The sequence below is a fragment of the Callospermophilus lateralis genome, chromosome 1, assembly GCF_048772815.1.
Source record: "Callospermophilus lateralis isolate mCalLat2 chromosome 1, mCalLat2.hap1, whole genome shotgun sequence".
NCBI lineage: Eukaryota > Metazoa > Chordata > Mammalia > Rodentia > Sciuridae > Callospermophilus > Callospermophilus lateralis.
In genome coordinates, this window is record NC_135305.1 from 73,714,615 (window position 1) to 73,728,889 (window position 14,275).

Sequence of the window (14,275 nt, forward strand, 5' to 3'; positions counted from 1 at the left end):
TTTTCCAAACAAACACATCTGTACAGGACAGTGTGCTATTAGAAGGTTCCTGTTAAATAATACAATGTGAAGTCTTTCTGGAGTACCCATTTGTTGCATAGAATATGAGGAAGATTGCCAATGAGTTCATTTTATGAAGAAAACTACTGCTCTGCAATAAAAAACAAATAGATTACTACATAAACCATTTTTATTCTTAATCCTGTTGGACTTGGGTGTATTTTTTTTTTTTTTTTGCATTTATACAAAGGGAAATGATGTCAGGAGCTGACCTCTTATTTTCAAAGACAAAGGTTCTTTCTCTAGCTTATATTTACTTTGAATTGTTTCATCGAATTAGCGCTTCTTATAATTCCATTAAATGCACATGTTTAAAGTACTTAAATGTTACATTTAAGGTTCATCAGCCTTATGCATAACACTCAGCCACACTCCTCCTATTTCCTTCTCCTTTCCTTGGGAAGGATATGTGGTTGCACATACTCCTACACACACAACCCTGATCCGGGTCTCTTCGTTCCATCTCCCATCTATTTTTTATTATTATTCCAGGTTTCTTCCTCTTTCTTCCTTCCTCCCCACCCACTCAACCCAACCACCCACTGGAATCCTGAGTTCTGTTTTTCAGTAGTTTTGCAAAATTAGTACTTTCCCGAGGTTCCCCTCAGAACTACTTTGGCATGCCTTAGCTCTCCACAGAGACCACTTGCTCACCTTAGTTCTACAATCATCCTTAACTCCCACTTATCCCTATAGAAATTCAGACCCAGACCTGGTTCTTGCTTTTCCATTTCCCTTTTCAAAGCAAAATATTTATTTGGAAGGTAGAGCTAAGAATCCCAAAAGGCAAAATTATTGAACCAGTGCAGTAAGAGGGCTTTGTATTAAATGAGAATTTTTGCTAAACTACAGTAACACTGAAGTGCGTTATGGTCAATGCCTAGCTGATTGCATTTTCATTTGTAATGTGGAAATACTGCCAAGAAATTGAATCAAGCTCACTCTGACAGCACATGTTACCTAGAATTTCTTGCTGCAATACAACTTTACTAAGTGACCTCTCATAATTGAGAGGTTTGACATTCTGAGCAATTGTCCGTAGTCGCTACAAAGCATAATGTAATAAAAAAATGGAAGCCAACCCATTGAAAAATTATGCATAACCATCATTTTCTAAACTTTTTAAAAATTAGAATCATAAGGAAAATGTACTTGTAAAAATTTTATATATTTTCTTGAAAAATGGCTTCAGATTATCTCCACTTAAATTTTAAATTTTTATTATTAGTTTTATTTGATTATTCATTCAATAAATACTTAATGAATGCCTGCTATTTATCAAAAGCACTTGAGCAAAAATTAACAGTAACTCTTATTTGTACGTACCATGGGCCATGCGATGAAACCAGTAGTAGGCAAAGTCTACTCCTAGAAAGGTGAGATACCAAGTCCATGGAGAATCCCAAGGCAAACTGAAGAACCTATAGTTCTCCCAGATATAAACGTAACTGGTCACTTCAATGCTCCTGAAAAACAGGCTAGAAAATAAGAGTGACAAGCAACGATTATACCTCATTTTAGATACTCAATTTTGCTAAAATATTCCAGAAAATGTTTTTCAGTTTATATAGCATATGTAAAAATTAAACTATTTCATTATGCTGCTTCTTCCTGCTATTTCATCACTTTTACAGGCTTACTACATAGTATCAAAATGATTCTCATGATATTTCCTTCTGTTTCATAGCCACTATGGATGCTAGTTTGTTTGTACTCTAAATTTCATGGAATTCAGGAGACCATTCCTTTCTTATGTCCTTTAAAATACTTTTTTTGTGATTTTCATTTCTAAATTTTAATGAAGAACACAGTAAACATGGCTTATAAAGGAAGTATAAAGGTCAGAAAAATATAGGGCATATTTTTAAGACATCTGTAAATTTCCTGCTACCTTCAAATATGTTGATTTATAAAATTTACATTCAGATTAAAATAACTTATTTCTAATTCTGTTCTCTCTTCCCTCCTCCCTCCTTTCATACACAGTTAGGGTTTTGTAGATTATGTTTAGTATCACATATTGGATTCTTACAGTATTTTAATATCTCACTTATGGAAGAAAAATTAGAGCTTTCAGAATGTTAGATATATACAAATATAGAGGTATAATATAAATATACAGGTATATAAATATAGTTAAAATAGATGTATAAGCATAGTTAAAATAATTGTTTTAAAACTGAATAATAAAAAAATCTGAATAACAGACTATGCCTTGCCATCTATTCTATTAAATGTTTTATTTAAATAACTTTCAAAAACATAAATAATATACATTAATTTCATATAGCATTTTAAAAAATTTTCCGTGATCAAAATTTCTGTAATCAAATTCAAGATTAGATTTGACATAACCATTTGCTTTATTATCATTTTTATAAATTTGAGTGAATTGCCTTTTCCTTTTCTTTTTATTGTTATTAATCAATAGCACTTGAGCAAAAGTGGTCGTTCTATCTCATAAAGTTTAGTTATAAGTCAACAATAAATTTGGTTTTCAACTTTCTGTGAAATTTCTTAAATATTATGATTTCAGAGAAAAATCAAACCATCAGCTCAGATTATATTATTAAAATTCTTTATTTTAATAGTATTTTCCTTTATAGGTCCATTTTCTATGAATTAGCATGTTTCTGAGTCATTTGGAGATCTTAGCCTTTATTCTTAACTTTATTCTTGAGTTCAATTATGATGGAATTTAATCATGATTCACTATCTTTAAAACAACCTCATATACTTTGTTTCAAGTTATTATCATTTAATCTGCAAACCAAAATAGTAGGTGTCTTCACAATAGCATTAATATGCATAACTCATAAAATGTCAAGTAGTTACATTTTGAGCAGGATTATACATCATCATATGTTAAAACTCTATTTGAAATTTTAGATTACACAGCTGTAAGTTTTGCTCCTGAGTGAAGTCTGTAACCCAAGAAAATTGATCTTGCTTAATGCAATCCCAACCTGAGAAATGCTCTGAATATACCACAATCCCCTGATAAAGTAGCTTTCAGTCCTTCCATGGGACTCTTTCTCATAAAGTCTTGCTGAGGGTAGACCTCCACAAGTGTCAATCCCTAGACCTCACTATGTTGCCAAGAGTGATTGTTTTTGGACATGCAGACAAGCAGAATTGGGACAAGAAGTCTGGAGTTCCTATGCATGAGTGGTCCCTTCATGGGCCAGGGCACACCCTGAGTCAGGTTCTCCCACTGACTATGGAACTCTGAGGAATCTAAGAGCTGGAAATTTAATGTCTGCCTTCCAAGTTTTTATCAAAGATATCGGTCAAGGTGAGGAATAGAATAAATTTTATCTTAAAGACTGTTAGCGTAGTTGGTATCTCCATATACTACTAAGGCTATTGACATTTGTATGCTATTGACATTTGGTCATGAGAATTCTTGCTGTGGGACACTGTCTTGCACAAACATTTCCTCCAACTGTGAAATCTTAAAATTGCTCTCAATTGCAATTATTGGAGCATTACCCATATAAAATTAATGATTTAGTCAAAAAATCATAAATACCGTCAGCTTTATATAGTTCAACCTAATAATTTCTCTAAAGCAGGGATTCTCAATCTTGAAACTGTTGCCATTTAAGGCCAGATAATCCTTTGGTATGAGGGCCTGTCCTGTGCATTATAGAATGTATGCCTTATCCCTGTTTTCTATCCACTAATTTCAGTAGCATCATTTATGACAACCAAAATCATTTCCAGACATTGTCAAATGTTTCCTGGAGAGCAAAATAATCCACACCTGATAATCAGTGCTAAATAAAGCAATGAATCAAGAAAGAAAAATTAAAACTTAGAAAATGCAACAGAAAGTTAAAATATCTACAGATTGTTATGTACAGTTCAGTACATGGTATTGAAGCAGTCTCATCCATGGATTCATTCAGTCATTCAAATAACCCATATTAGGATCCCACTAAGTTTCAGGCACAGCATGAGTCACAGGAGATGTTGTTGAACAGGGCAAACATAATCACCTGCCTCATGGGGGTCTCTTATATATATAATTTAAATTTTTTTTCTATCTCCTTTGTGAATTCAAATGAAAACTAAAATATGCATTATGGTACTAAGATCTCAATAAAAGAGGGTCCTTGAAAAAACTTTCTTTCATAAAGTAAATAGAACCTGCTTGCAATTGAAATTATTTATTTCCTGTACAGGTGCCAGACCTTGAGCAGTCACCCAATTTATTACTCTGTCATCTGACTTATTAGGGTTGACACAAATCTAGTTGAAATATGTCTGACATAGTATAGTCAAGCCTTTTTTTTCACACTTTAGCATGAAACAAAACTTTCTTCAAGGTGAGGGAAAGAGGGGAGAAGCTGTGGGAGTTGTATTCCCTCCTTTCTATCAGCAAGATGAATATAATACAGTTCCATTATTCATATGAAAGTCTAACCACGCAGTGCCCACAATTAAAGACAATTCACCAAAGTGATATAGCTTGGAAATGATTATCAATCTCTGAAAAGTCCTTGATTGCAGGAAATAGCACCTACATTCTCAAAACTGTTCCCACCAGACCCTGAATCAAAGCCAAAACTCCTTCCTTTTTTTCTTTCTAATTCCTCTGCTCCTTTATCCACCCTAAAACCCTATGTATGACTCTGTACTCTGGAATTCAAACTTGAACTCTCTAAACCCCTTCCTGTGAGAAAAGGCATGTAAAACACAAGTGTATATACATAATGAGCTTACTATATCCCACAAAGATAGAATATTGGGTAGCACAGGGTCTTGGAATTACAAATACTAAATACTCTTTATGCATTGTTTGGATGTGAGCCCCCAAAATGATCTCAATATAAAGAGACATTTGAAATCAAAATAAACTCTTCTCCCATTGTCCTATTTCTTCATAGATTTCCCCCCCACTCCCCAAATAAAGGTAGTCTTGGATGAGAGATAATGTCTTTTGGCAAATGAAAGGTAACTCACTTATCTAACTAGTGTGATGATTCTTCATATGTTTTACATAATATTTTCTCTCATTACTAGTACTTTGTCCTGTCAAAGTTCAGTTACTGTAAAAAGCTACTTAGTAAGGTACAAAGTTGCTATTTAGTAATGACCTGGGTTTTCAGATAAAGTTCATTTATAATGATGAGATTAAAAATATTCAATAAAGTTGAAATAAATATTATTTGGGAGTTGAGAATTTCAAGCTATTAGTTTTGAAAGTCACCTCAGCTTGAATCTACCATTACCAAGAGTAGAAATGTGACACTGAACATGTCATTCAGCTTTTCAGTACTTTGGGGTTTAATTTAGGATATGAGAATATTATCTAGCTCTCAGACACTCTCAAACTCTAATCAGTAAGAAAAGCAAGTGAAACTTAATGTGATGTTCCCATTGCAAATGGTTAGCATTTCAAAGCAACTCTCAAGAGTAAGAATTATGTTTCCAGAGTTCAAGGCATCCAACAATTTATACTACTTAATATGATCATAATTGTGTTTACTGCCTGATTTAGCCAGATTATGCAAAAAGCATAAAAATAAATTAGACATTTTTATTTTTAATAGCCTTGTCTTGTAAGCTAGAAAATAAATGAATGTTTAATGGGACCAATTAAAAAGATTCTTTAAAAAACACTAGTAAGTAATAGATAAATAAGTATGAATAAATATTTTGAAATATATGCATATGTCCATATAATTATATATTTTTTCTGAGAAATTTTATTATATATTTATTTCAAAATCTCTTAAAACTGACCCAAAAACTTGTACTGCCTTTCTGTAAAGCTACTGCCACTTTTGCTCCATCTAGTGGAATATTGATTTTTGCTCAGGAATAGTAAGATAGATAATAAAACTTCGATCTCCCGAAAACAGATAAAATGTGTACAGTGACTTCTTACTGCTAAATTATATTCCAATTCTAAAATAGTCACATATAGTTTTTTATAACCATAAAATTATAAACTTTTATAAACATAATGAGGTAAATTTTTGGAAAAAGTAAATTTACTATATTTTTTACAGGAAAATGAATTACTCTATTGGATAAGCAAAGAAGGCTGCATAGAGGTTAATCTCACAATAATCTTTAAAGTTACATAATTCATAACAAAGACAAAATCTATTTATAAGGCATCTAATATAAAAATCAAGAGGAAATGAGATATTCTTTCCAGAAAATGTAACCAACAAACCAAAAAAAAATTATATATATATTTATATATATATATATATATATATATATATATATATATATATATATATATATATATATTTAAGTGAAATTTTCCTTATATGGTGTTTTAAAAGTATTTAGAATTATTCTTTGAGCAAATAATCATTTAATATTAATAATAAGGTGCTATTCTAAACATTGACTTCATTCACTTATTTCTGATTGGAAAAGTGAATACTGCTTATTAAATTCATCATCCAAAATGATAAACACTCATTTGTTAGAGTCTAATGTTGCCAAAAGTAGTAATGCCCCTTATGGCTAATGTGTAGTATAAAAACCCAGTATACAATTTTTCTTTTTTCCCAGCCCCACCCTAAGGAGTCAAAAGTATTTCAAAGTAGTTTAATTTCCTCCTTTTTTTTTTTTTTTTTTTTTTTTTTTTAATGAACTGACATGTTTTTGTCAGGAATGGAAAATTCCATAGCAAGCATGGTCAGTAAAATGTGCATATGTATGGTTGAACATTGCGGGAGCTAGCTCCATACTAAAAATTGGCAGCGACCCATACATATTAAAAGTGGAGTGTCCCCAACTTATTTGAAAATTTACCTACTTAAATTATCCCTCCAACCTATTGCAATTTGATTTATAATCTGCTGTTTCAACAGAATAAATGAACCCATTAAAAACAAACATACTGTAGATATTTATATCGGGAATAAAGCTTCTCTGGGGAGGATGCAATTTATGGAAGCAGAAACATTGGAAGGAAGTAACAAATTGAGGTCCTGGTTCTCTAATGAAGGATTGGAAATTGAGTTCTGGTTAAACAAGAAGGAAAAAAAAAAAAGATGCGATTATTTTTCACTCGTTAACATTTAAGTCAGTAGCAAAATATGCCACAAGTTTTAGATAGCATTTTTTAAAAAAATAAATTTTGTATCTATTTTGTTAAATCAAATTTAATTTTTATACTTATAAATTATGACAGAAAAGCAGATTATCTCCATGATAAATTGTGTTTAAATATGATAAATAAAAATTTCTATTTATAAATTCAGGACAAAATTCTGATTAAGAAGTCTGCCTACCAGGTTTCAGAAGTGCAAAACAAATGGAGGAATATCCAGAATCTGGTTCTTGGGACAGATGGACTTTTATTACAGATCATGGTCTGTCCGACAGGCTTGTAAACAGGATATAATCTTGTCCATGGTTAATATTTTTTCTTGTATAAATATTTGAAAAATGCAGCATGTTTCTTTTTTATGAATGTGGTAAGTTCACTATCAATCTTTAAGACACTTTTAATTTTATGTAATCATTTAAGTGAGATGTTCAAATAAACATTGCTTTTCCTCAAAGTCTGCATACAATATTTCCATTCTATGAATTGCGAAGCGGAAAAACATGTTCACTTTGATTTCCACTTATTTTATTTTTCAGAAGCCACATATCTACTTACAATTATTATCCAAAGCACAGCTTTTCACAAGTGAATGGTATAGTCATTTTTTCTAGCAATTACATATTTTAAGGATGTGGCAAACTCTTGTTGCTAGCGTAGAAAATGAAATTAGTCCCTTGGAGCGGATGTGATCAATGCTGTGTTAATCTAACCCTCAGCTGTTAATGATTTGCACAGGGATTCCCCTTGATGCGGTGGCTTCAGCTGAAATACTATTGTTAAGAGTTGATGTCAGCTTCCCCTTCATATCCCCCCCCCCACCGCCGCCGCCCCGAAAAAAGGATTGAGTGGGGTGGACCCTGAGAATCAGCTTTCCATTTCTGCTTATACTTTGTCTTTGTCTGATAGTACAAAAATAAAAAGAGAAGAAAGTATTTTTATATTTCACTTTCAGATAATTTGCTTTCCTCTATCTTTCAGGTAAAAGGTTATAGAAGATGAAATTCTTTGCGAAACCGAAAAGTACACACATTGCTCTTTATATGGCGGGGGTTGGGGGAGCACTTGCTGTTCAGCTATAGAAAATTTTCGCCAAATTCAAGTTCATAACCTTTTGCCTTTCTCTTTAAAGGGTACTGGAGTTAATAGTTTGTGTTAGCTTAAGGAGTGTTATGAGTAGTGGATAAAGGAAGAGAACTTCATGTTCTGTCCCTGAAGGATGGGTGGGTTTGTTTTTGTTTTGGTTTCTTTCTTTCCTTCTGTTTCCTTCTTCCTCCCCTCCCCCACCCCCAGCCCCATTTCTCTGTCAGGTGTAGAGGATGGAATTAGTGTGTTCCCTTTTTGTGTGTGTTTTTATAAAAGTATGTATTTGATTTTTGTTTTACTTTTTTATAGTTCTGTATCTTTTCTGCAAGGCAGAAATATTGTACTGAGGATACAATGTGTGCTTGTACTAGTTACAATGTTATGAAAAGAGAATAATCTAATTTGATTTGCAGTGAAAGTCAAACTTGAAAAAGTAAAAGAAATGCTGAATTCATTCACTTTACTGCCTCTCTATGCTCTTAACATTTTTACTTCAAATCAGTAAAATATGTGACCCATAATTACACCTGCTGGGTTGCAATTGCACCTTCTCAGTTATCAAGTGATTTGTATAGTTGATCAACCTTCTGATTTCCAATAACCTATACACTTAATTGTTTTCAGAATAAGTTACAGTAACAACTGTGATTTTTTTATTTTGAGACAGGATCTTGCTACATTGCTTGGGGCCTCACTAAATTGCTGAGGCTGACCTTGAATTTGTGATCCTCCTACCTCAGGCTCCCAAGACGCTAGGATCACAGGCATGTCACCACCACACCTGGCACAAATTGAATTTTTAAAATAAATAAATCTACATTCAAATCTACATATCCCTGAGTATACTGAACACATAAATGTTCATTTATGTTCCCAGGAGATGTGTAATGGAGGAAATTGTCTAAAATTTTAAATCTATCCTTAAGGTAAGCTGGGAATTAGCTGCAAATAACTGGACTATCTTCCTCTGATTCCAGCAGCAATGTTCAACTGTACCAATGCTTTTTCAGAGTCATTATTACTAAAATTATTACTAGTACTATATATACCTAACCTACTTTTCTCAGAGTAACGCTTGAGAGATGTTTTAAGATCAAACTTCTATCTAGACTATATTATGAAATTATATGAAGTCACTTCACCTTTTCTCAAATACATTAAAATTGTACTGACATTTTTTTTTAAAATCCACCTTAGTTTCCCAGTGGGTGGTTCATAGAAACATTCCAAAGCAATGAGCACTGATCAAAAGTAAAGCTCTTAAAACAGTAAAAGCAGCAAGGCCTGGGAGGTTGAAATGAGAATGTTCCTCAGCAGCCCAGAGTACAGGCTTCTGAGGACTACTTCACCTCTGCTTCTTTGGCTAATCCTTTTTATTTATTTATTTATTTTTAAAGAGAGAGTGAGAGAGGGAGAGAGAGAAAGAGAAAGAATTTTAATGTTTATTTTTTAGTTTTCGGGGGACACAACATCTTTGTTTGTATGTGGTGCTGAGAATCGAACCCGGGCCGCACGCATACCAGGTGAGTGCGATACCACTTGAGCCACATCCCCAGCCCTGGCTAATCCTTAATACAGTGAAAATGCCCTTCATTCATGGGGGTTTCCCTAATACATCAATAGTTACTCTTTCTATAAAGCAGGTCACTTATTATTTACTACTACTTACTCTTTTCATTCTCCAATTTAATCATCAACATGACACACTAAGAATACTATTTTCTACACTTTTACCACATACCAGGCACCATTCCAGGCATATGAAATGAAACTATGAGATAAGTACACCTCTTATTCTCAAGTTGTGTGCAAGTGAGCAGGGAGGGCTGGAGGAAAACAGGCCATGATCCTGTACCTGGAGTGATCCTCTACCTGCCCTGGAGTTCATGGGAACAATCTGGGGTGATCATGAGAGTTCATGGGACAATAGTGAAGTGCTGCCTAAGAGAGGGTTGGAAAATGGATGTGGCTGGTTGAGGAGAGTGAAGAGAGCAACTTTTGTTTAGACAAAAGAAATGAATTGGAGGTGGCCACATGGATGGCTTTGCAGGCAAAACAAAGCACCTGTGGTGTGCTGGCCAAGCCACTTCGCACAGCATGAAAGAACAAAGATGTCTAAGGGGCAGGAAAATTGAGGGACCAAAAGCAAGGACAGAAAGAAAAAGCCCTCTGTTGTTTAGGATTTGTACTGTATTCTCAGAGCAATTCAGAACCAGTGAAGCATTTCTCTTGGATCCAGATGATAGACATATTTGGCTGCCAAAGGGGTCATACTAGAGGTGGAACTTTGAGACTTTGTAATAGTCCAGACCCTTATATGACTTGCCTGGGGAATGCTGCAGCTCAGGGGGCTATCTGTGTGAATTATGCTAGAGCAAAATAAAATTTTCAATAGAAAATTAGAATATGACTTAGGGCTTGAACTACAGTAATGCAAGTGCAAAATTTAAGGGTGTGCCAAGAAACTCAGAAATCAAGATAAATTATGTTCTAAATTTTAAAAAAATACCAAGAAAAACAATGGCAAAAAAAAAAAAGGCAAAAATGTAAATAATGACAGGAGCTGAATTCTTTGGGGAAATACATGGAATTAAGCAAGTTCCCACATAATAGGTACCTTTCTCTTCACTCTTGGAGATGCTAAGGGGTTTTGTTTATTTGTTTTTTGTTGTTATTGATGTTTTATTTATTTTTTAAAATAAATAAAAGTCACTAACTTACCTTGGAAGCCGAGACAGAATACCAGCCGATAAGGATGTTAAAACATCATCCACATGACTTAATGGCTTCCCTTTGCAAACCCAGCTGATGAGCAGTTCAAGCAGCATGAAGGAAATGAAAAATGGAGTAGCCTGGAAAGGAAATTACAAAGAAGAAAGGCTATGGTGTTTTATAATGAAATTCTTCCATACTTTCTGATTAGTCCTTCCATAATTGGGAGACCCAGCAGGAGATGTACATAGACCTATTTTAGAAGATCTTTTCCCATTTGATGGGCAAAGAGATCTAGTGTATTTAGGGCATACAATAAATCTGTGGTCAAATTCAAACATCAAATTTGAAAATTAAATATAACTATAGACACAACTATAATAATTGTGCCAGGAAAATAACAAAAGTAGGAAGCACACATACTAAGTTCCAGAAAATACATTTAAAATAAGTTAAGTAACCAGAAGTTTATCATATACCTATGACTGAGACTCACTTTAAGAGGATTTCCTTAAGAATGAACCTGTTTCTAATTATATATATATATATATATATATATATATATATATATATATATATATATATATATATATTAGAATTACTTCTAATGATGAAATTGAAAGAGTAAAAACAATTTTCTTCTGAGAGTCTTAGAGAATAAGGTAATTTTCCATCTTGTTCAAAACACCACCAATGTTTCATACCTTCAGTTTTAATTTTATTTTATGCAATAATAATATTTATTTTGTTTTATTTTATACCATTAAGGCTGTAGTATTGATGAATAAATATTAGATTTTGTTTGACATTATAATATAAATAATGATTTATGAAGATGAGTAACACAATTCTCTTTAAACATAAAATAGAAAAAGCAATATTGAATTTTGAAAAAATATGGGTTTCACTCATTTGGAGACTGATCATGAGTTGTGAAGCTTTCTAAACTGAACTTTGGAGAACATACTATCTGATGTCATCTTTTTCTATTCCTGGCTTAAACTAGCAAGTGTTGTAGGAACTACTTGACAGGGTGGGGAACTTCAGTATTCAAGTTCTAATTCTGGATATTTCCACTTCCAATCATAGCCAAGAACCCAAAGTGAAAAGTGCCTCTGAACACTTGAGAGTTTCAAAGAAAACTTGGTTCAAGTTCAAATCTAGGAAGTCAGAGTTGGACTGAGTCAAGCTGCTGCATGTTCTTCATTTTGCACAATTCTACCTAATTAAAGAGGTAATACTTCATTGGAGGTGGTGAGCAAGTTAAACATTTTAAAATAAATTGTTTTTACAAAGTTTATTGACATGGTGTAACTGTTTGACACTGAGTTTCTAACTGCTAAAAGCACAATGCCATGATGTCTAGGAAAACTTTTAAATTTGTTATCATATTCTAGAGTAACATATAAAGGAGGGGAGTTATAGACAAAAATGGATATTGTATGAGAATTCAATTCAAGTAGAAATTCTTCTTTTGTTTTATGCCTTCAAGAAACTTAATTATTTTTATTGGAATATAATAATTTGAAGAATGAAAGAGAATAAATCCCCAGGATATGTTGACCTTTCTTCTTTCTTATTAAGAAAAGATCAAGATTGCCTCTTTCAGTAGAATCTCACCTTTTTTACGTAATCAGGCACCTCTTCTGGAGTTTGGAATGAAGTTTCATTGGGCTTCATCATGTAAAACATCATGCGAACACCCTGGGAAACGGAAACATCCTGTTGGGCTTCTGGGTTCTTCATTCCTGCCCTCCTCTGATTCCCAGCTGGAGAGTATTTGGGATTCGGTGGTTGAAGCCAGAGGCTGAACAAAGAGGACGAGATGTGCAGCACAGCACAAGCCTCTGTCAGGAACAGCTAGAGACAAAACTCCAGAGAGAGCCCAGCCAGCAGCAGATTCTGTGCAGACAGGAAAAACAAGAATCAAGAACAAGTTCAGAGTTCACTGGACACCATCCCAAAAAGGGCGTGTGGGGGAGGAAAGGGAGGACTTGTCCCCCAAATCAAAGACTCACAGTGCAGTTTGACTGTAGCCAGAGTAACTGAGCATCAAAAAATAGAAAATATTTTAAAATAAAATGAAAATAAGAGTGTGCCTTGGAAAGGAAAAGCAGGTAAGGAGAGGTGATAAAGGATGAAAGTTCACTCTGGAAAAGTGGATGGAAGTTCAAAAGTCAGAGCTTATCAGAAAGAGTATTTTATCTCTCCTAGTTTTGAAATTCACAATGTGTTTAAGTTGGTAGCCAATTCAAAGACCCCATTTCATGAAGGATCAGGGTATTCTACCTAATGAAAGCTCCAAAGTCAGTAAGCACTGAATTTGGGCTTGTTATGTATTTCTGGATCTCAATCCAGTCAACTTTCAAATGTTTGCAATCCAATTCAAGAGCAGATGTTTACTGCATAAGCATCATGGCTTCTCTATTCTCCTAAGCACTTACAGAAGAAGCTGCTAGCTGTTGTTGTGAGACCTTGCCTCTGTCTTCTAGAAAGAGCTTAAGTGATTGTACCTTTGAGGTAGACTAGAGGGTAATTAATTTTCTGCATCTCCAGTGAATATGCAGTGCATGACAGAATAGCCTCAGCCTTTGATCTCAAAGAGTTGTGATCATCTTTAATTATTATCTCATCTTTGAAACTGTTACTTAATGAAGTTATTGATACATAAACATGTTTAAAAATAGAAACTATAGATAAGCAACAAACAAGTTACCATTCAGAGACACTATTAACATTTTAGTACAATTTAGTCAGTTCTGTTATAATATCACATATGGGCACCTAAAAATCACCAAACTATAAAAAAAAAAAGTATGCAATACAAATCACAGGATTTCTGAGAAAAATAAGATTAGGGCACAACAACCAAAAACTTCATAATTACCCACAAGAAAAAAAAATATTAGAGCCTAATAAAAATGGAAGCATATTTTCACACATTGCATGATTAAGACATCCATAAGTACTAAACTAAATATAGGGTTTGCATTAAAATAGGCCTGAAATTTGTGGAAATAGACTGTGAAAGTATTGCAGATTATAGTTATGATGAAGTGTTAAAAGAAGAATTATCTGCAGTCAGACAGAAAATTAAAATATCATGTACATATATGTGGGTGTCATAGTCCACGATAACATATGTGAACTGAGAACAATGGAAGGAGTATAAGAGAAGTGTGTGCACATGTGTGTTCATGAGCTCACACTTTGTGCATAACAACACCATTCAGGTGTTCAGTTCACAAAGGGTGCAGTTTTAAAAAAGCACCTGCTGTTTTTCTCTGACAGAACTACAAATCAGCAAAGATGCATGCTCAGATTTTCTAATCATGT

At 33.6% G+C, this 14,275-nt stretch overlaps 1 protein-coding gene across 1 annotated transcript in view; it reads right to left on the reverse strand.

Moving 5' to 3' along the window:
- Agmo (alkylglycerol monooxygenase) overlaps nt 1–12,802 on the reverse strand; it is a 333,523-nt gene extending 320,721 nt beyond the window's left edge. The window contains exons 1-3 of the mRNA XM_076863071.2: nt 12,560–12,802; nt 10,949–11,079; nt 1,387–1,538 (exon numbers count right to left, since the gene is read on the reverse strand). Coding sequence (XP_076719186.2) covers nt 1,387–1,538; nt 10,949–11,079; nt 12,560–12,685 — 409 coding nt within the window. The 5' untranslated portion in view covers nt 12,686–12,802. The remainder of the gene's footprint in view (nt 1–1,386; nt 1,539–10,948; nt 11,080–12,559) is intronic.
- Between the last annotated feature and the right edge of the window lie 1,473 nt (nt 12,803–14,275).